The 24,539-nt window shown below is 37.1% G+C and overlaps 1 protein-coding gene across 1 annotated transcript; it reads left to right on the forward strand.

Annotated features, from left to right (window-relative positions):
• Positions 1 to 1,740: 1,740 nt before the first annotated feature.
• LOC139716727 (acyl-coenzyme A thioesterase 9, mitochondrial-like) lies at positions 1,741 to 21,153 on the forward strand. Its single transcript, XM_071628257.1, has 13 exons — positions 1,741 to 1,871; positions 3,227 to 3,351; positions 9,073 to 9,118; positions 10,189 to 10,391; positions 11,054 to 11,140; positions 11,959 to 12,062; positions 15,622 to 15,698; positions 16,783 to 16,962; positions 17,927 to 18,017; positions 18,621 to 18,706; positions 19,378 to 19,465; positions 20,102 to 20,252; positions 20,804 to 21,153. Exons 1-13 carry the CDS (start codon positions 1,852 to 1,854, stop codon positions 20,893 to 20,895), a joined length of 1,350 nt encoding a protein of 449 aa, XP_071484358.1. The 5' UTR covers positions 1,741 to 1,851; the 3' UTR covers positions 20,896 to 21,153.
• Positions 21,154 to 24,539: the final 3,386 nt, after the last annotated feature.

The raw sequence follows: 24,539 nt of genomic DNA on the forward strand, positions 1-24,539 counted from the left end.
ACCAGGCACGCTAACCTGGAAACATTAAACCGCACATTACTTGAATATGAGACCATTCTGAAGCAAATAATTTTCACACAACAATAGATAATGTACTCTTAAATGAATCCCACAAGGATTGGAACAATCATCCTCCAGCATTCCCACTGATTCCCACTGATCAGTTACTAGCCATCCCCTATAAGAGTGAATATTTTCACTCGATTTTTTTTAGAGAGTATATTATATATATATATATATATATATATATATATATATATAATACATTATATAAAACTGAAGCCAAATTCATTCAGTATTCACCAATAGTTTATTTCGGCACACATTAATCTTCGAGATATTCGCTCTTTCTTAAGTGTTGATACACTGTTGGTGATTACAGCATGAACTTGGTTTCTATCTTATGATATTACCACACCAGCCACCGAACTACCAACACGTGGACAACTTACTATGTATATTCCAATGGGCCCTATGATAAGTTTTGTACCAAACTTAACTATGCATGTGGTGTAAGTTTCCATAAAGCAAGATCGAAAAGAAGACGGTAGGAAAACAAACACCCTTCCTTTAATAAATGAGTTTTCGACAGTTTATCCTCTTTCCTAGTTTTCCTATTCTTTTTTCCCTATTCCTATTCATTTATTTCTATTCTTTTTCTAATTTTGCAATACATGATGTATGGAAAAGGATTGCATACCTACTAATAATTTGTATCTTTATTTTGAAATAACTTGTCTCGGATAAGAAGTCTCAACGTAATTCCTGATGGGGTCGGCACATTTATGAAACTTGGGACTGACCACGTGGTCCTTTATGATGTACCTGTCGAGAGAATGAAAAGAAAATACAACTTATACAATATACATTCAATATACAATCAACAATCATCTGGCTAGGTATTTTCAAGTCACTTAGAATTTTCTGTGAACTTCTTTCTGTTCAGAAAGCCTACATTATGCTTATATCCATATCCGTTATATCCAAATGCAAAACAAGATTGTCATTCCTTTTGATCTATAAACCATCTGCAAAAACAATTCATCAAGTAGAATACAATAATCAACTTTTGTTTTTATACAATTAGCTTTGGCGGCTTTATTGAATGCCAAAAGATTGCATCGCCGTTGCTGGATGTCCCGAATGACCTGGTCCGGCGCCAGGCCTTTCATGCCCACGCCACTGTCATGGTAGTCAATACAACAAGCATTTCGTTTCATCATAAGATGCAGCCATATACAACACATTGATCCCCATGGCCCGCCTGGGCCTCCCATACTGAGTACTAGTACAGTACAGTCATCAGCGATTTCACATGGCAAATGTGTGATCAGGGGCCCGTTGCATAAAACTTACCATTGAATTTCAATGGTAACTACCGTAAAAATTAGGCGTCACAGCCAATCAGCATCAAGGATTATAAAATTTACCGCTAATTTGAAGACTTACCGCTAGAAAGGAGCGGTAAGTCCAGCGGTAAGGATTTTATGCAACAGGGTGATGTTCAGTTTAAAAAAAAAAAAAAAACTGCACTGATTTCCTAGGTTAGTGACAGTTGGCTGCGACCACTGAACTCGACAGAAGCGGTGTCGGCTGCTAACATTTCGCGTGGTTACATTCGATAAGCGGCGCCCTTGCTCCCTTTTCGTGCGGATAGATCGTCACCACCATGTCCACCGCACCGACCGTCCCCTTTCTTGCTCGTTCATCCACCCATGAGATATCGATACATGCGGTTCAGGTGCAGGTGTGATTTGAGCGGTAGGGTCTGAAACTTGGCGATATTCTGAAAGAAAATGTCACATGTTGTAGACGCTTTTTGAAGTTATTCTACTCACAGACACTTCTACAATGTCTCTCAATCGTATTTGGTAAGTAAATGCGTGGTATATGTATACTTGAACCTATTACGAAAAACGCCATCCAGTGCGCAAATGTGTCGTCTGCAAATGTTGCGTCGAGCAGACGAAGACATGTAACGTTATGTGTAGTCCCACACGTAAAAAATTCGTGCGTTATTTTGTCGCATTTTCCCCCAATTATTCTTTATAAGTTATGCCACGGAAAAACGGCGGCCAATTCATGTATAATTTGGACACATGATCTTTTACATGCCACATATATCGACCTGTTGTTATCATCGTCTAGAATCTCTAACATTAACAGTTAGAAAGCAAATTAGTATAGCTCTAACCTCTCATGTTAAACCCTAACTATAAAGTGACTAACGAACGTTAGACCTAGCCTAACTAGAATCTAGTCTACCGTAGGTCTAGACTAGGCCCTAGAGGATTGTTAAATTTACTGTTGTTTAGGTCCAGGGCTAACCTCGTCGCGCGGCGCTGTAACTAAAACGGTACATGTTGAGGTCGCTGGTGCGGATCAGGGATAGTCCAGGGATGGGGCAGGGCTAAATTGTGACCAGCCAAAGTTCTGCAAGAATCTTCAACAAGGTTGAAGGAAGCAGACTACAGACAAGAAGAAGAAGAAGGAGGAGAAGAAGAAGAAAGAAGAAGAAAGAAGAAGAAGAAGAAGAAGAAAGAAAGAAAGAAGAAAGAAGAAGAAGAAAGAAAGAAGAAGAAAGAAGAAGAAGAAGAAGAAACGCGAAGCGCTCCCATACTGCCATTCCCACAATATTGCAGTATTCAGTAACTGCACAAGTGTTGGGGTCGCTGGTCAGTTATCGCGATTGCTATTCAAATAGGATAATGTCACCTAGTGAGATCCTGAAACTCAAGTAGGGTATGCTCTGTCTGCAGCTACACCCCCAAGCTTTGTCTTCTTTCAAGAGTACGTGTAGGCCTAGCCCTAGGGCCTAGACCTGAATTGAGAGTCTCATATTCTAACGTTACCACTGTAGTTGGTGGTTGCAATGGCGACTGGTGAGAATTTCGGTGGAGAACAAATTTTTATTGAAATTAGGAAAGTCATTTCAAGAGGCTTGCAGTGTGAATGATGTGACCCCCCCCCCTCTTTTTCTTTTCCCATTCAGAATCCAAGTTGTCAGTGATTTTTTTTTTTTTTTTTTTTCAGTACAGCAAGAATGTGATACTAGTATGATAAACAAATATCCAGCACATGTGGTACTCCGGCAGGTCTACATGAATAGATAGTTCAGTTACTGGCCTAGTGAGCTTTTGAGTCTTCACAATTGGGTGCAAGCAAATGACAAGTTGTTCTGACTGAGTAATATTTTCTTTTATTAATCTCTATTCTTCTGTTCTAGGTATGGTGTCTCGCCAAAGTTGCTAGGCAACCCATATGTAAGCAACCATTGCAAGTTTCATCAACATGTGAGGCGACTGATCACCTTCACAAAGCCTGGCCTTCAACCACTTACCATCACAGAGAGTAAGATTAGTGTTCTTGACTCTCATTAAACCAAGTACTGCAAATACATGTACAGCATGTTAGAGCTTGAATAAAATTTGTCAAAACTTGCTGCATTCTTTTGCATGCCGTTGCCATTTCCTCTGGGCCCAATATTAAGTGTTTTGCATTTATAGTGCATTTGTGAAATAAAGCTTCACCCCAGCCCCTCACCCCAGCCCCTCACCCCCCCCCCCCCAAAAAAAGAATAATAATAAATAAGATTTTTAAAAAAGTGAAGGAAATATATGTCTTTTCTTTCCCTCCAGTAATAAATCATCTTTCAGACTCTGTCGGCTGAAATCACTTACCATTTTTGTAACTTACCTGTTACTGCTAGAAGTCAGTATGTCATTTTATAACTTATGGAAATGCCAAGCTGCTATTGAACTGATTTCTATTGTAGAACTTCTCTCCTTCCCTACACCCCACCCAACATAATCTTCCGTAATTAATAAACAGCTACGATCTTTGTGACCCACTTATTAGCCAGGTTTATGGATGCACACATGTTTTATGAATTTAATATTCAAACTTGACTTGCATGCAGTTAACCAGCTATTCCATTTTGATGATTTTGACTCTTTCATCTTTAACTCACCCATGGATTTTCTCTGATAAATGATTTATATATATATATATATATATATATATATATATATGGGTGAGAATTTTGAACGATGTACAATTGCCAATTTTCGCACCTTATGACATTCTTTCCCTTAGAACACGCCAGGATGATCTAAGAAACCAGATTTTTTCATGTTATCTCAAAGATTGGTAAATTTCCTTTCAGGAAATATATGATTTGGTTGACTTTTGCCTGATATTTTTGACTTGACAAGGACTTAAAGCGTAAAAATACGGTAAAAACGCTATTTTCACAATAATTTTTGTTTTTCAAACTAATGATGTGCATTTTTAAGCGTACGTGGCATCTAATATCTGACCATGTTCTGGATCTGACATATCATGGGTATGAACCACAAAATTATAAGAACTTTATGAGCACGTTTAAAATCACAGAGAACAATTGAAATATCAAAGTCCTAAACAGACGAACGTCCGTGGTGCTTTTATTTCTATCGCTGCTGCAAATTCTACTTTGTTGTCCCAACTGTAATGTATACGAAAATTTGGTGTTCCACCTAATGAACATATCCTGCAAAAATTGTACGTCTGCTGGCTGTACATGGGACGTAATATTCTTTTATGCAAAATTATACTCAGTTTTCGTCACGGACGTGCTTCCGCTACTTTCTAATAAAGATCGTATCCCATTAAACGCTATTGGTGATATTGTTCTGAGTCGTAATCAACTAAGATCTAGCCACACGATAATATGTTTGTTTTGAGTTTCTGTCCATCCTTTGTCAAATAGGAACCGAAATTATATTTTTAGACGAACCTCCGAGAAAAAAAGAACGTCCGTGATGATTAAAACGTTTTCGAGTGGGACACCATCTTGCTTTGATGACGAAGGTGCATTTTACCTTTGGCTCTCTAGCCGAGGAGCTGTATGTTATTTTTGGAGCGGACTGAGGCTTGTCCGCAGTTTTTGGACCATGCAATTCACCGAAAACCAAGGAAATAATTAATATTTTCTCTAAAAATTCACCTCCTGATCCCCCTCTGAGCAACACATGTGTTGTAAGGATGTCAAATTTCTTATAATTTGCATTGACAATACCTTTTCAAATTTTTGAAAGAGTTAGGAAGGCTAGGTACTCTCTGCCGATTAGTTATCCATCCGGGAACATGACCCTATCAGTAGAACGAACGTCCGTGACATTTCCAGCGAACGTCCGTGACGTATGCAATCCCTTCGATAGGGATAACTTGTCCCGAAAGTGTCCTATATTCTTTAAAACTTTTAGCTCCAATAGTCACAAATAAAGTTTTTCAAAGTAAACAATGAGTTTAGGGCAGTTGTTTCAGATTTTTTAAGGCGTTATGTGATCATGATGAAGAAACAGTTGAAAATTTACTCACAATTTTACGCTTGTTTTCCCTCTAATTATACAAAAACAGCTAAACATTGAAAACAAAGTTGTAGGAAAATGGAATTTTGCGTAATCTGTAATTTCTGTGCATTTAAATTTCTTTCTAATGAGGATCTGGAGACAATTTGTACTGTTACAAGTTCTGAAAGTTTCGCTCACGGACGTTCTGTCCGAGAAAGGAAATTGCTGATAATTGCAAATATATCACTGCACATAAAGTTAATGTTAGTTGAAAATATTACCAAATCACCGAGCCGCTCATACCCAAAAGTGAATAATGTTCAGCACTCAATTTACTTGTAATAACAAAAGGAAAACGTTTTGGTCACGGATGTTCGTTGGTAGAATAAGTCAATGGATTACATAGTAGGAGAAAGAGGATCAGTGCCACTTTTTAGTGACAGGTGCGCCAAGTGTTTATCTTTTGAGTATGGTAGCTGCCGTCTCAAACAGAACGCATCCAGTTGTGGCCTCCATAACGGACGTTCGCTGTAATTGTCATGATATTAAATGCCTTAATTCATTCTTATTTTTCTCTTCATGACGATTTTTCTCTCATTCTTTCAATAGCCTGGACATGCTGCGACCAAACAGAAAACAGAAAGAAAACAAAACAAGCCAAAATAAATCCGAAAAGTGCTACGTAATCACATGCAGGATAATGACGGAAGAAGTCTGTAATGGGCATGTGTTGAATAAAAAATGGAAAAGTTTCAAAAGTATATGGAAGCAGTTAAATAAAAGTGACTGAGAAACAGAGAAGGGATCGAGCTCCAACACACAGAGAAAAGAATTGCCAGTGCACTCCCGTTGTACCAAATTCCTCTGGAGAAGTTTTTATTTGTTTGTTTATGTTTTTTATTCATCGAAATGCTGTCACAAGCGAACAAAAATAATGCAGTATACAATTATTGTCTGATGAAAACAAACAAATCCTCCGCTTATCATCACATGGTGTTGTTTTATACTCATCAATGAAAAGCAATGTTCATTTGTAATTCTTTCCAAGATCTTTTTTTTTTTCATTTTTCATTTAAGAGACAGAGAGATCATTAATTTGTTTGTGTTTTTGTGCTTACTTTGAAAACACATGTTAAAAAAAGTAATGATTAAGAATAGGTTTAAGGTTGCACTTTGATACGTTCGCTCTTCCAAAGATTCGTTACTCTGATGTCCAAAGGTTTGTTATTCCGAAAATGAAAAAAAAAGTTTGTAGTTAATTGAGGAGGTTTGTTATTAAAAATTGTCTTATTCCGAAAGTTTGTTAGTCCGAAAAATAAATATTAAGGATCATTATTTTTAGGTCCGTTCTTCTAAAAGTGGAAAGGGCCTGATATTCGTTTAGGTGAAAATGGTTATTATGAGGTTTTGAAATTTGGAGAATTTTAGTTGTTAACTTAATTGTTTCTCCACAGTTGGATAAGCGAACATGATTTTTCATGTTCCAATTGATAAACCTTTCGATTAACCTTCGGAGATTCCTATCATTTACCGAATAAAAAAGCTTCATGATTATACGAACTCTATCAATTTTCGTATTGACAAACTGTATGAATAGCGAGCCTCCGAAATGACGCGCTACAACATGTTTGTTATAACAAACCATATTGTATAATATCGAAGTCAAAAACATCCATCCAAGTAATATGGACTTATTGTGTCTTGTTATGACGAAACTTCGCAGTATCGAACCTATTATTATTTCTGACTAATATAATAATACAAATTCTCCTCGGTAACTGTGTGTAACACAAGGAGCAAACATAGAAGGATTTCTTCCCAACGTATTCGTTTGCCCTCCCCAGCTAAACCTCGTATTTCTATAACGGAGCACATTTCTGTTGTCTTTCTATGTTAATTCTTTGTCATAATTTTAGCTGTGACCATGTTCATTATAAGCAAATTTTGCATTGTAGACTTTAGATAACAAATTTAGGACCTGAATCTTTACTTCATGATAAAGAAATTTTGATAAATATATTCGTTCTCAAGGATGGACTACGTCACTGAGATTACACGTACGGTTGTACGTTCATTTACGAGAGATGGAAAATTGTTTTCTTTGATTCCTCAGTATGAGAAGATAAACAAGCTTATATAATTGAGAAAAGGTAATATCTGTTCAGGATTTTGCAGAGGAGTATGTTCTCGACATGAAATTGCTGTTTGTTGTGAGTAGAATGCGTTTCCAACTCAAGAGAGCTGCATCTTGTTTGTTCCGAACGTCCGTGAGCTACATGCGAACCTCCGTGATGAAAACTATGCTATGTTCGTTGGGTTATAGAGACTGCCTAGATCAGATACATCTTAAAAAGGTATGTTATTATTTGGGAGTGGGGATTGAAGTATGGGATAGTGAAATAAGAGGTCAAAATATTGAGTTTCTGTAAAATGCGCGTAAAGTGGAGAAAGTGTTTAGCGGAAGAGCAATATTTCAACAGAAACGACGAATTTAGTTTAATCATCAGTTGTCTACCATTACGTACAGGTTGAGAGTACAAGCTTAATATTCTGCAAGCACGTACACATGTCCCTTAAGATATTTTGTTAGGATTTTGAACTGAATCAGATCTTTGCAAACTATGTTAAATGTTATTCAAGTGTATGTGCTGTACTATTCCTCACGGACGTTCGCTGCTCTGGACATGGTAAACTTCAGCGGTGAATAAAAACTTGTTCCTCTGGGAAAATCCTAGTATAATTGGGTTCATATTAAAGCTTGAGATATACTCTTTCAGGTAAGATGAATAATTTGGAGAATTTCGTACTTTTTAAATTTTGCCTTGTTTTGGCTCAATTGTACATCGTTCAAAATTCTGACCCATATATATATATTGTTGACCTGAGGTATTTTTTCTTGTATTCATCAAATTTGTAAACGTGTGATATTGATGTTCTTATTTAACACAAGGAAAGAAATATATTCCAGTCTGAATCATTTGCTTAAAGGGTGTGTACAGTTCTGGTCGAGGCGAGAATTTAGCTTTTAACGTTTTGCGAGACATTCAGAAACCACTCTATGAGATGTCAAAGAGCATGCAATTCTAAGGGGCATCAAAAGTTTATTCGATGAAAATCGGTTTTGAAATGGCTGAGATATCCAAAAACAAGGTGAAACAAAGAGATCCTAATAAAGTTGTGGCCTGTCGCCTTTTATTATTATCACTTTTTTGGATATCTCAGCCATTTGAAAAGCGATTTTCATCAAATAAACGTTAAATCCTTTTTAAAATTACATGCTCTTTCATATTTCATAAGAGGTTTCTCAGTATCTCACTTAGGAATGTTCAAAACACGAACCCCTCACCTCAACCAGTACTGTACCTGGTCCCTTTAAACACTGTCACTACCACAAAATCTATGCCAGTAGACCGGTTCTGTAATGTATTCAAGCTATATGCATGCTTTGTTCACAAAAGTTGCCCTTAATGACCACAAAACTTGCTGTAGGCTTGCTCTACCTAGCAACAACTAAGTGAATTCCTGCCTATGGAACTTAATGAGAGGGAGCAAATGAATGAAACGCTTTGTTTACTGGGCTGTAGGAAAGGAAACAGCCATAAATTGTAATACATTACAGAAAGTCTATTGTCATGTTGACTTGGATATGATTTCATAAATGCAGTTGCAGTAACTGATCTGCAATACATTTTGGATTTGGTAAGAGGGTAAGGCATAATGTGCTTTTTTGTTTTTTCAGTGAGAAATAAAATGGAGGAGTTAACAGGAGCTCAGAAGTTGTGGAAGTAAGTAGAATATAATAGCATGCTACCATCAAATATGTGTGTTTGAACAATGCAGAATTAGAAGTGAATGTTTGGTTTTGTTTGCCATTCATTTTTGGTTGCTAACTGTGTTTTTTATGGGGGTGGGGAGGGGGGGTTCGGCTGTATGTGTCATCTTTGTAATATAACCCACCCCCCCCCCCCCCCCCCACCAAAAAAAAAATAAAAAATAAAATAAAATGAATAAAATAAGATTAAATAAATAAATAAATAAATAAATAAAAATAAAATTGAAAAAAAAAAAATCATACAGAAATGTTGTTAGTTGTTAAATATATTTGCCAGATGAGTATGAGTTTTATGTAAGGCTCTTTATATATCAAGATCCATTCCTACACCATGTCCAAGTTGGCTTCAATGAATAGAGTGAAATCACATAGAATGTTTTGTCAAAATTGAAAATTGGTATGAAACTCATTGAATCACATATGCAATTTTAGTGAAGTGATTATGTCATGCTTTACTGATCTTTCATGGATCTACACAGAAATCTATCACTAAATATCCTTTTAAACCTGAAATCAGGAGAAAATGTATTTGTTGTCATTCAAGTTTTTGTAAAATTACAGTGATGACTTTCAATGGGGAATTATGTTTTACTTGCTAGATCATGCAATTGACCAAAAGTATGATATCGATGATGTCATGTTCACAAACCAAATCCGAGAGTTCTTAGTCCATGACATCATTACCTCAGCCAATTTCCAAATGTGTCAATATCATTAATTTGTGAAAGCATGTGCAGCTTTAAATTCCATAACTTTTTATGACTTTTTATTTTTGAATGTTTTACTATTGATTAAACTTCAATCATTCTGTTAAGTGTGATTCATTTCTGTTTATTATAGTCTGAGATGTGAAATTGCACTTAAATCATATCAGGGACTAACTGTGTGCTAAACTAAAATTCCTTTGGTGCAGCTTTCTGTGAGATACAGGAGCAATGCTATATCAAGTAGTCTGATCCAGGGGTTGCTTTCACCATCCCCAGCGTAATCTTCAGGCTCAATTTTCCAGTTTTCCTTTTCAAGTCTGACAGGAGAGAAGAATGACCGCTCACAACTCACCAGCCTCCTGGCAAGGGACCAGTCGGAGCTGGAACCGCGGAAAATGGCCAACAGTTACGACGAGGTCATGATTCCCCTCTCCGACCCCCAGTACAGGGAGAAGTACATCAACATGTACAATGGTATTCGCATTGGCAGGATTCTGGAGGACATTGATATGTTTGGTGGTAAGTAGTAATGATTGAAAAAAATAAACAAGGCTGGCGCATTTTTAGAAGTGGGAGGGCCAGCTTATATTTCTGCTGACATTAGCTGACAAGCAAAAAAAAAAGAAAAAGAAAAAAAGAGGCTTTCAGCATAATTTTCTGGTACATCCCGTCATGCCACTTCCAGGTTTCTTCAGCTGACAAAAAAATTAAAAGGCCTTATCCGCATTTTGCTGCTGCCATTTTATCATCTCACAAACAAAACCAATCTAATCAGAAACAAAAAGAACTTAACCGCAATTTCTGGTGCCACTTCTGGGTAAACAAAAATCAAACACCCAAACCCTATGTATTCCTATGTATTATGCACTAAAAAAAAAGGAAAAAAAAAAAGGTGGGATAATGAAACCAGGAAGGTGTTATAGACCAATGGAGAAAGAAATTCTGGTCTCCTTTGCAGTCTTTCTATTTCGATGTACATGTATACGCATTTTGAGGAGAACAGGAATACGTGTTTTTAACTTGGAATTCTTTCCTAAACTCTTCTTAATTGTTTTATGTCGGAATACAGAGCTCTTGTAATTCAGCAAAATGTATTCATCTCTATTTATCTTCCCAATATTCCTCTATTTAACCATTCTCGTTTTGTTGTTGTTGCATGCTGTGCTCTGTTTTGACACAAGTTTGGCTGTGTTACCTGCATACCAAACCCAGCAGGGACGTCAAGGTCTCCCCACTCGTCATTGTAACCGGTCTGGTCGACAGGATAGGTAAGAATCAGCAATTAGGTACTCAGATCTGAGATTTTATCCCAGAATAACTGATTTCAGTAGTTACACCCCAGCTCTACTTTGAAAGAGAAAAGTGTTCTCTTAGAAGTCACTACATTTGTTGATTGCATATGCAGCATGAGTTCCCTTTATCTGGGATTTGGAAAAACAGCAACTTCCTCAACAGATAAAATGCCCTCAAAACTTAATGAAGACCAAGTGTTCGTACTCTTATTGGCTGCCCATAATGGTATTGTAAAGTGTTGCAACATATCAAATAGTAAAATGTATAAAATGCACATTACACATCAAATCATGTTTACTAGTTTACATACAAAATTGGATTAAAAAATGTATGAACTTGGTGAATTACCATCTGTATAAAGTTGTAACTTCTTTGAGAACATAATTTCCAGCTGCCATTGGACAGTGGTAAGCAATTAATCAAGCTCATGTTTCAATTTAAATGTAGATTTTGATTTTGTAATATGATCATACAAACTGTACAGTACTGATTTGTCTCAAATGAAGGTTGCTACCTGTAATATATATATAGAAACAGACACATGTGGTTTGTGTACACTGTGTATGAACAAAAGAAGCGTAAGGAAATGTATAGTGACACATAAATTTAGAAAACTGAGTGTCGATTAGTGTATTATGATAGAAACTACAATGATAAATTGCAATGGATGTCACAGTGTATTTTTGATACCTCAAAGGGAGAAAAATTGAATTGTTGGAAAAAAAAGACAAAGCAAAGAATTTTGTTGCCACATCTTTGATGACGATATGTGCGTATATATGTTGATTTTCAGATTTGTGTTCAAATGACATCAAGCCAGATAGGGACTTGCGTCTCTCGGGTCATGTGTCCTGGGTCGGGAGGACATCCATAGAGGTCACAATGAACCTTGAACAGGTGAAACTTTGCTCACTTTCCTTGAGATTTCATTAACCCATTGGGGACGAGATGATTTTGCTACAACACGCATTTCCCATAGACACTTGCCCGAGCATTCTCGAGACTCATCCCCAACGGGGTAACACTTGTGATTAATGTTCAGATTTTGCACCTTGTTCCAGTGGCCTTTGATGTAAATCAGTGAAATCAGACAGACAAAATAGTGTAAGTTTCATCAAAAACTGATATAGTAAGAGAGCCATGAAAATTTGAGTTTCTCATGGTATAATAAAACAATGATATAAATAGCAGGGTCAATCCACGTCAAATCATCCAATTTTCAGAAAAGTTGTCACCCGACCCCCTCCGATTTTCTTTAAAATCGCACCAAATGTTCCCCAAAGTGTCTGACGGAAAATCCCAAAATATTTTGCCCCAAGGTCAATTGGTTGCTAAGATACAGCCTCACATAGCAACCGGTGCGCATTCAGAAAAATTAGTTAAAAGAAAATTAGGCATTTTTGATTGATTGTGGTGGCATGGATATTTATGCAAAAGTGTTCATTTTCAGGAAATTGAGAGAACTTTATAGTCTTTGCAAGAAAAACTGACTGTGACGCGAAATTGACTTTTCGTTAACGTGCACGGGGTCACCGAAAATGATGTTAAATGTTAATTTCCAAAATTTTGATGCATATTTAGAGGCTAATATCTTCCACATTTCATCACCTTAGGTTCTAATATATGATGCTGTTGAAGGCTTTGACTTGCTCAGTTATTTTGAAAAAAAATCGGCGCATTCATGCACACCGTTTTTACGGAGAGCGCCCTCAAAGTTGACAAAAATGAAAAATGTGCCAAATTCAAGGTCACGGATCACCCTTCGTCCCACCTAGGAATGGCACCAATTTTTGTGTATTGATAGACATTTACCTATATTATCTTGGGTTACCAAAGAAATTTTGCTCCCGAAATGTTCAATGGCAAATTTACCCTACCGAAAATGGTCGTAAATGGCCAAATTCCCATGTAATATCACATATTGGGTTTAGAGGACATTTCAAATGTCCAGGCTTTCAAGATAAAAAGGCCTAGCCCTGTGATATTTGCAGTAGGGATAGTCTGTTATACATATTTTAGTAATGTAGACCACAAAACACTTTCATTACATAATAATGACCTTGAAATTTAATCCAAATTTTGATAAAAACAATAAATTGCCCCATTTTCCTCATTGCACTGCATACAATATTATGTAATACGTGTTTTGTAACACTTTTCACACAGCAATATTTCAAGAATTATGAAAGCTGACAGCCTACCACATTAAGGTTCTAAAGTATTTGTGCTCTTCTTTCAGATTTTGTGTCAATTTGATCATGAATGCTATACCCTTGACCTTGAAGTGCTTCTAAAAATAGCTGTAAATTTGTTAACTACAAACCTACACACATGACAGGCTTTGTGGCATACTTGTGATTCTGTCACAAACACAAAAGCTTTTTTAGTTTGGTGTAAATGTATACTGGAATTAATCTATACATGCTTGCAAGATATGTTACAATCAATTACTTTGTTCTGATAATGACCCTCGATTTATGACCTTCAAAATCATGAGAAATGCCTATTCCTCTCTATAAAGACCTGTATTTAAGTACGTAATAATAGTTGATAATTATTGACATTGCGCCCAACATAATAAGACTCTTATTCTAGCCAGTGAAATGCACATTAAAAGGACTGAGAGTCTTCTTTTTCGGGGGATTTGTTCTGTACCTTATGAAAACTTCCAAAATCATTTCAATTCTTATGTATTTTCTTGTTTTTGGAATTTCTTATGTATTTCTTTGTTTACCTATTTTCTACATCATAACCATGTTTTTTTTTTTATTGGAAATTGTCACAGCCCACTTTTCTAACATAACTACAATAGAATTAATCAATCAAAGTGATAGATAGTAAAAATGGTCAAGTTTTTATGAGTTTCACCACAAAGCACTGTTTTCCATAGGAAATGCACACAAAATCACAAAATATTACTGTCCCGTTTTTTGATTGAAATTGAGGGTCATTGTCAGAACAAAGCAATTAATTGTAACATATCTTGCAAGCATGTATAGATTAATTCCAGTATATACATTTACACCATAAAAAGCTTTTGTGTTTGTGAAAGAATCACAAGTATAGAATGCCATAATACACCTGTCATGTGTGTAGGTTTGTAGTTAACAAATTTACAGCTATTTTTAGAAGCACTTCAAGGTCAAGGGTATAACATTCATGATCAAATTGACACAAAATCTGAAAGAAGAGCACAAATACTTTAGAACCTTAATGTGGTAGGCTGTCAGCTTTCATAATTCTTGAAATATTGCTGTGTGAAAAGTGTTACAAAACATGTATTACATAATATTGTATGCAGTGCAATGAGGAAAATGGGGCAATTTATTGTTTTTATCAAAATTTGGATTAAATTTCAAGGTCATTATTATGTAATGAAAGTGTTTTGTGGTCTACATTACTAAAATATGTATAACAGACTATCCCTACTGCAAATATCACAGGGCTAGGCCTTTTTATCTTGAAAGCCTGGACATTTGAAATGTCCTCTAAACCCAATATGTGATATTACATGGGAATTTGGCCATTTACGACCATTTTCGGTAGGGTAAATTTGCCATTGAACATTTCGGGAGCAAAATTTCTTTGGTAACCCAAGATAATATAGGTAAATGTCTATCAATACACAAAAATTGGTGCCATTCCTAGGTGGGACGAAGGGTGATCCGTGACCTTGACTTTGGCACATTTTTCATTTTTGTCAACTTTGAGGGCGCTCTCCGTAAAAACGGTGGGCATGAATGCGCCGATTTTTTTCAAAATTACTGAGCAAGTCAAAGCCTTCAACAGCATAATATATTAGAACCTAAGGTGATGAAATGTGGAAGATATTAGCCTCTAAATATGCATCAAAATTTTGGAAATTAACATTTAACACCATTTTCGGTGACCTCGTGCACGATAACGAAAAGTCAATTTCGCGTCACAGTCAGTTTTTCTTGCAAAGACTATAAAGTTCTCTCAATTTCCTGAAAATGAACACTTTTGCATAAATATCCATGCCACCACAATCAATCAAAAATACCTAATTTTCTTTTAACTAATTTTTTTGAATGCGCACCGGTTGCTATGTGAGGCTGTATCTTAGCAACCAATAGACCTTGGGGCAAAATATTTTGGGATTTTCCGTCAGACACTTTGGGGAACATTTGGTGCGATTTTAAAGAAAATCGGAGGGGGTCGGGTGACAAGCACTGGATGATTTGACATGGATTGACCCAGCAGCCACATATATATGTTCAATTGACATTCATTCATTTAAATAATGTTTTGTGTTTTTAACATTTGCCCATTATACCATGATAGATAAAAATTTCAAGCTATATTTTCAGACAGCAATGTGTAAACTATGGAAGTTTCAAGTACCCTATCAAAGTTAATTGTATATGTTTTTTATGCATGTGTTCATTACAGATCAAACATGTTCATATGACTCAATCTTTCTCTGTTGATCCAGGTAAAGGAGGACAATTCGTATGACAAGATCTTGGAAGCCAAAATTGTCAACGTCTCAAGAGACCCTCTCAACAAATCGTAAGTGTGAGCATGAGCAGAAAGTCTGTCAGTGCAAACTGCTGCTGCATGGGATATCATGATATCATGATTGCTGGGTGTTTTTATGGATACTATCCTTGTAATCAATGTGCTACTTTGACCAGGAAAGTTATTTTCAAAATTATTATTTGACCATTAATCCAAAAAAAGTCATTTTCACCAAAATATCAGATACAAGGTCTTGTCACCCATAGCGATGATATATTCATACATGCATGCATACATATATAAATAGGATACCATAATATTAGATGGTCTGCAGTATAATTATGTTCCTGAAAATGCTTAAAAAACACCACTGAGAGCGAGGTGTTTATTGCTGGGTATCATATCTGATGGCATGAGTACATTTGTATAGATGAAGTTTCTGTCAATGATAGTCTAATTTGGAGGCATTCCTGTCATGCCAACCAAAATGTATGAGATATCTTAGAACTTCATTTTTTGTGGGTCCTCCCATCTCCATCCCCCAAATTATTCATCACTCAAATGCTTCACTTCTTTTAATTCTCATCAAAAGTATGATGTACCCTGCCATTGGGATTACTTATGTTCACATCTCTTGCCTTTTATTTACATTGTAGGCCGACATGTATGTATGTGCTATTGATTTTGTTAGAGATGGTAAAAAATAAACTTGAAATGAAACTTGAAAATGTGAATACTTATTAGTCATTATGGCATAGACCCTACCAAATTCCGGTTTCATTTAGTTAGATTAGGATTTTTTTTTATTCATCTCCATTCAGCCAAATTCTCTCTTTTGCACACTTGTGGAAATTTAACAATATTCATTAAACTTTATTAGAAAGCAGATGGAAACATATTTTCATGTGAGTCATATTCTATTCTCTGATGATTGGCAAATTTAGTTTTTGCCTGCATGGCACAAGAGCCCAGTGCATGTCCACGTAGATCCAACCAAGTTATAGCAGCACTAACACATTATTGACCTGTTGAAGACTAGTCCCGAGTATACTCGGGCAGGTGTCTATGGGAAATGCGTGTTATAGCAAAATCAAATCATACTCAATGGGTTAATTGCTGATGTCGCACCCTCCAGGGCGGCTTTTGTGAATCCGCTGCTCACCGAGACACCCGAGGAGAGGAACGAGATGGAGGCCGGGAACAACCGCAAGCGTGACAGACAGGAGCGGGATCAGGTCTCCCTCCTGAAGAGCGCCCCCACGGCTGAGGAGAGGCAGATTATCCACCGCATATTTGTGGAATCTCTGCGTTCTAGGTACAGTCTGACTTCCGTTATTCGAGCCATGTCAGGACTGGCCCCTGTTGAGTTAAGTGATTTGGCCAAATATGGGAGAAACAAGTGTTTATGTGTGTATGAGCATACAAGTTGGCTGCAACCCAATGGTAGCTACATAGGTAGTATACACTGCAGCAGTAGTGAAATTTATGCAAGCCTGCTTAAAATCGTAGTCCTGAAATTGACACATTTTACTGAAAGATTTAAAACATTTTTTTTTTTTCTTTAGGGGATATCATAGCTAAATTATGTGAGATTTGTAGGAGTTTTAATTGTGTTTGACATCACTTTTTTTTCTTGGTCTTCACTGCGTGGAGGCATTCGGAAAATAGAGAAGTCCAGGTAAGAGAGAGCTGGATAATCGCAGTCAAGCTGTACATGATATGGTAGACATCAAGATTGTTGATTTCTTTTTCCTCAAATGGAAAAAATGCCTGCTGTAGTAAAGATCTTGCTTGTGTATTGTTGTTTGCACACCTGAGCTGAATGACCAGCTTGTGTGAGCTGCTATGACCGTTTTGAGTGTTTTCTGCAGTATTTTGTCGTCTGTCATGCAAGTGTCATTTGTAAATTTTTTCACATTTTCATCTACTGGAAAACTGAAAACCAAACATGGCGGGCATTATCAATGGTGGAGAGGGAATCATAGTTTGTCCAAATGGTTGTGATGCCCCATGATGGGACCCCAAGGATTGGCTCAGATACCCCAAATTTGCTCACTTGTATAATTTTGTATATTTTAATCTTCTTGAAAACTGGGGCTTGATTTTGACCAAATTTGGCAGGAATCATCAGTGAGAGAGGGGATCATAGTTACAGAAAAATGTGCCTATTTTTGTCAGCTCATGGATAAGCTCTATGCCATGGAATTTATCTTAACTTCTGCACCGTTTGTGACTAAAATGTTTACTCAGCTATGGATTTGATGATTTTGATTGGTCAGGTCATCCACATTTTCCCAGCGTGTTAAGCCTGATGATGCTGTGTGGATGGAAGACACAAAGCTCAAGAACGTCATCATTTGCTTTCCACAGGTACTAGTATTTGTCTCTAAGAGACCAGTAGTAATATGGCTGTACATTTGTATATAGTTTGATGGCTGTCAAAATGGCCAGACATTAATAGCTTGAAAGACTCATTTCTTGTTATCCTAGCAAGATTTTAAAAAGGGAATTGCATGCTATGATAGTCCCTCCATGTGTGTCATCTATAATTGGCCTTTTGGGGAGGAGAAATATGTAATCTTGATTATATATTCATTCTCATATTGATTGCACATTTATTTTCATATTTGTAAGCTTGTTCTTTAACACAAGACTGAGAGTTGCGTGCAAGATTTCCAGCCACTTCGAGGCCCTGCATTCAGCAGTAATTATGTAATGCTTGATAGGTCATATACCGGTAGTTAAAGTTCCTCCCTATTTTTTTTTTCCAAATTGTGGGTTCATGTGTGGTTGATATCTTGCGCAATTCAAGTTTTGTTCATCGCTTATCCACGAGGTGTCTTTAATACCATCATCACATTAGAAGGGAAGATGATTATAATGTCCAGGATATTGTAATCTTAAAATATTTTGATGAAACCTTGTAGGTATCTAATATCTATGTATTGCTTGCCTCCCTTGTTTTGTTAAAAGGAGCGGAATTTGTACAACAAGATCTTTGGAGGCTTCTTGATGAGACAGGCTCTTGAGCTGAGTTTTGCCAATGCAGTTCTTCACTGGTAAGACCTGTCATCTTCTTTCTCCTAACCTTCCATATTCCCCCCTGCACATCACATCCCCATTATACTCTCCTCTTTCTCATTCTCTCCTCCTCTTTCATCTCTTCTCATTCTCCCCATTTCCTTTTTCTTCCTCCTCCTTTTCATTCCTTCCTCTCCCTTATTTCTCATCCCCTTAAACTGAGATGTATGTAATTGTATTCTCAGATTCCATCTGGGTGCTCCTGTAGTAGTGTGTGTGCAGTTAAAATGTCAGTCGAGTAATTTATAGACATTTGCTGTGGGAAAGACCAAATTGATCAAACAACGTGAACAGTTCATGCTTCATTTTCATTCTATTAATTGCATTTTATCAGCACTATTTGAACAACCTCAGCCAAGCTTTTTTTTTTTTTTTTCTTTTTTTTTGCAAGTGTGGTTCAATTCCAGTGAAACAGAACCAATGAAGGAAAAAAAACTATTTCATAGGTAATAATGTTGTCATACAGTGGTGCCATGCTTTGACATAACTTTCATGTTTCATGCTTCAAATTTTAAGACAAAGGAGTGTACTGTGCAGCAGGCACTTTAAAAGAAATGTTGGATGCAGAGTCAGTCAATTTACTAAATGAATCTCACTGAGCTCAGACAATCAGGTAACTTACAGCTTGAATCTCACATTTGTTTCACAGTCACTGTAGAATTCACATGAAGGCTATTGACGACATCTTGTTCCGAAAACCAGTTGAAGTTGGCTCATTCCTCTTCTTCCTGTCAGAGGTTAGTCTTTATCCCAGACTTTAAACTTCCAGTTGTATGTTATTATCATGGGAAAGAAATTGAGTTAACAGCTACTGTCTGTGTGTCTGTGCTTGTCTCATTTCATCTGGATACAGTTGCAGGGATTCTTAGAGCGTCATTTGTATTAAGTCTACATTACGTTGCATGATCAGTAGTAAAATGTTTGTCTCTTTTATTGGAAAACTGAGTTCCTCTTGGCGGTTTGCATTAATACAGTCACCCATGATAAATCATTACTCTTGCAAGCTTTTGTGCATCGTACTCGGAAGATCTTCATGTATATATGTCCATGGGAAACTTACCACATTTGTAATACCAATTTTATGTAAGATCCACTGTGTTTTGGTATTCTGTGTTAACTCTTTCCAAAATAAATTCAGGTCAAATTCTAATGTAAGCTTTGCAGTAAATATCATAAGAAAGAAAGATAAGGAATATTGATGTAGTAGTACAATATATCCTAATAATCGACAGAAGAAAAACATGCCGACGTTTAATCTAACCAGACTGTGTGTTGATCAAATTGTTTGTAGTGATAACATATTCCCATGATGATACTGAAAACCCACAAACTCTTGCCATGGTAGATACTGACATCGTTCCTTTTTGTCAAAGATTGCATACACAGAGGGGTGCTACATGCAGATTAGAGTTCATGCGGAGGTGGTTGATCCTGTGACCGGTCAGCGCGATACGACCAACGTGTTCCACTTCACCATTGCCGCTGACCAGCCTGTCATGCAGGTGTGGCCAAAGACATATGGAGGTGAGGTCCATAAAAATGGTAATCTATTTTCTGGTTCACGGTTTGCAGATTATCAATGAAGCTGGGGTTCATTTTTTTTTTTCACATTTTCATCTTCTTCTTGAAAATGCATGGTCAAAATTTCACCAAACATGGCAGATATTTTCTCTGGGATGATAGAATATACACTAGTGTATTTCTACCTCTAATCTCCATGCCCCACTTGGGGACCCCCAGGGGACCCAGAAACCTCAACTTAGATAGAGCATCTTTACAAATTTTCCTTCTATAAAACCAGAAATACTCTGAGTTGATTAAGTTTACATTAGTGGTTGTACTTTCATGTTTGTTCATGGCAGACCCAGGGGTGGCCCCTTTTAGGATAGGACCAAATTAGGGCCAGTTTATGTACTTCGATCATTTTGAAAATGCATGATCAAATTTTCTTCAAACTTGGCAGGTATTATTGCTAGCTTGATAGAATATAGAAATGGACAGCAGGTTGTCCGGTGTTACACATTGAGTTGTGCTTCCAGTTAAGCATAAATGTCTGAAAATTATCTTTCCTCCAGAATCCATGCTCTACCTGGACGGGCGGAGGAGGTTTCTGGAGTACAAGCAAATCAATGGAGTGACGGACACCACTGAGCCAAATCTAGACTAGACCCCCACAACTCTGTCTGTTGAGTAGCCTGACAGAACAATTCCAGCCTGCAGTCTGTGTATGAGTGCACCGATATTTATTTCTTTGCACGTGTGAGTTACAGAACAAACAATTGGAAACAGCAGTAACTGTATTGTCCTGGTGAGTTTTGCTAGTGTTTGTTCAAACTGACACGTCGTTATCATGATGGAGTATATCAATATAAATACTGCTGCACTATTTATTGGCAAGTACTGGTTAGCATTGTAATTTAAGGAGTTACAAATGATAAGCATGTCTGTTGCAATCTTTCAAATGTTGGTAAAGTTGCATTTTACGGTAGAAAGTTGTCAGCCTTAGCACTTTTATTCTTCTGTGAACTGTGCATAAATAATGACTGAATGCAGTGGTACAGTGCTGATCACATTAAACTTGCCTACGCATTACCCATGAAACACATTAATACATCTACTTTTCGCGTATGCGTTTCATCATGCGCGTTCAGACCATATACCCTTAATACAGCAAAATATTCCCCTCCCATTCAGTATTGTGAAATGGTGCCATCTCGCGGGCAACGTTTCATTATCTATACTTGTGTTGGCACCTGCGCACACTCTGCAATGCGATCCATATCAGGCCGCGGCATGATATTGACTTAAACCGAAAGAGCATGTGATAACTGTCCGTGAATTGAAGAAAGAGAAGAAAACATATGTTCTTCTAGATTTTTTAGGTGTCACTGAGAAGGGGTGACGAATTGATGGGATGGATTGATAGGCCCCATCTAACTAAATCATGTATACGACTAGAAACTCAATAAACGACTATTATAAGTAGCATATGCGTCAGAGAAGCGAGGTGTTTAATGGAATTGCTATCGATTGAATAACGAATATTAAGATAATGATGAATATTTTCTAAAGGAGAGAAGTTTTAAGCTGAAAACTTATAGACCCACTCATGATAAGATCTGTCTCTACAGAAGTGGGGCTGACCATGTTACAAATACCAATATTAGGTATTAAGAAACCAGATGAGAAGAAAAAAATGCCATTGGTCTAGGGTGAGCTAGATTGTAATCACTTGTCCTTCTTGTAGAACAGCAGCCTGCAATGGAAGTCTTATCACATTTTGGCACTCTCGCAGGGACGTTTTTTGGATTTTTTTTTTTTTTGTCATTGGCTGGTACATCATACTTTCCCAAGGTGGTTTCCAAGACACATGAAAGGATTTTCTGATCAATTTGTTTCACCATAGGTCTCTTGGAGACCCTTGCTCCTTCTCCCGCTTCAGTTGCTTTTGATAATTCTTCGGGGATAAGTTTGCAGAGGAGTTTCTTCGTGAAATTTTTGAGGGATGTTGAATTGTCCTGCAACCCAAGCAATTCATCATCGCGAATGTGGATCCCTGAAACTTCAAATACGCCTATTCTTTACGGTTTCCTGATTTCAGTGTCTCCGGTGACTCTGCTTTCATTGCTGTTGAACTCCGATTCATTTTCTGGAAATCTGGCGTCTGGAACAACATGTGCTTGATCTCCTGTATTCTTGTTGACTACCTTCTCGAGAAAGTAGGCCACACGCTGCACTGCTGTGGTCAATTTGTTCAGTGATTCTTCTGAATGGCCACAGCAGCAAACATGCTTAAATCTATGTGTAGAACTATGTGTAGAACTCCTCCCACCCTCTGATCTCTATAGAAAATCTGGATATACCATTGGCCCATACACGCCGTACAAACGATTGACGCTGCCACAACAGAGTGAGCTGCTGCTATACCACTCCCATGCTATGCGGATGCGTCGTGAAGCACGGCATAGCATGCTGTTGGCTAGCGTGTAATTTCCAAATGTAATCAGGCTCGACCGTATCCAATATTGAATATCGAAATATAGACAAACCATAATTGGATGGTTCTTTGATTTTTGAAAACCTTGTACTGAAAACGTGTGTAGAACCCTACGCCAGGGAGGTGCAGAGTCTCAATCACTCTATTGACGGTCTCCCCGCTTGAAAGGACATGGAAAAAGGACTGCCTCTCCGTATTTCCCGCCAGATGCCTCGTCTCTCCCCTCTCCAGGGAGAGCCTGCACTGATTCTTCAGTCGCAATATGTGGTATCCAGTGTCCACGGTTTGTGTTGCCTGATGCTCGAAATGCAGTTCCTCCCACTCGTCTCCTCCGAGGCTGAGGGCGTCTTCAAGGGCTGGCTCTGGGTCTTTGGGACTGGCAGGACTGAAGTCAACTTCCGGGGTAGGGGTCGGAGCTGGAGACGAGGGAAGTGGCTCCCTTGCCATTACTGCAGGTAGGCCGGCCTCTGAGTCCATTGGGACATCATCAGGGGTAGGTCTGGTTGTTCGTGTACTCGGGCGATCCTTGATGGGTGAGATCTTGGAGGTTGGGGCTGGCAAGGCGGGTAGTTCCCAGGGTTGCTGGTAGGGAAGAGCAGGGCGGGTTAGATGATGCCTAGTGAAATCGATGGGTGCTTGGATGGGAGAACGACTGCGCTCCTGACACGACTTGTGGTTGGCATGTCGCTGCTCCTTGTGCTCTGTTATCCTTTCTTTCTGACAGTGTTTGTACGTGCAGACTTTGCATGTGAAAGGCATGTTGCTAAGGGAGAGAAAGGGAAAAGATTAAAAGTCAATGATGATAATGATAATAGTAATAATAATAATAATAATAATAATGATAATAATAATAATAATAATAATGATAATAAGAACAATAATAATAATAATAAAGATGATAATAAGAACAATAATAATAATAATAAAGATGATAATAAGAACAATAATAATAATAATAATAATAATAATAATAATAATAATAATAATAATAATGATAATAATGATGATAATAAGAATAATAATAATATTGATAATGATAATAAGAACAATAATAATAATAATAATAATGATAATAATAATGATAATAATGATGATAATAAGAACAATAATGATAATGATAATGATAATAATAATGATAATGAAGATAATAAGAACAATAATAATGATGATAATAATGATGATAATAAGAACAATAATAATAATAATAATGATAATAATAATGATAATAATGATAATAATAATAATAATAATAATAATAATAATAACTTGAAATCACTGGAGCACACAAGCTGGACATTGATGCTATATTGTTTCTTTCTGTTGACATAGTTTGGCTCTGCCTCCAAGAGATGGCATCCCCTCAGTGTAACATGGGTGCAGTCAATGATACCTGTAATTAATGAAAAGTTAAGATTAATGCAGCTGATTTTGCATATTTTAAAAATTGTGTGTGTGTATGTGTGTGGTAACATTTAAAAGATCGTGGAGTTGGGATTTTTCGCGATGCGTAGTTGCATAAAAACAGGAAATTCCCATCTCCCTGTAAGAAAGTACCTTATTATGAATCTAACAAATTATGACTGCTGTTCTGAAATGCTTATAGAGGTATATCTGATTATAATGCAACACCTACCTCCCCCATATAAAGATGTCCATGATTGATCTTCATAGAGTATATACATGTGTAAATTTGAATCCTCTGGGAACTTGTTGATAACAGCAACAAAAGCAAAACAAAACAAAGCAAAACATAAACCACCGTATGATATTCATAATAATTGAAATGACCAGTGCCATGGCAGTTCTCTCCCTGA

Source organism: Diadema antillarum, unplaced genomic scaffold (genome assembly GCF_040938485.1).
Source record: "Diadema antillarum isolate AM-2024a unplaced genomic scaffold, OU_Dant_1.0 scf00000069, whole genome shotgun sequence".
NCBI lineage: Eukaryota > Metazoa > Echinodermata > Echinoidea > Diadematoida > Diadematidae > Diadema > Diadema antillarum.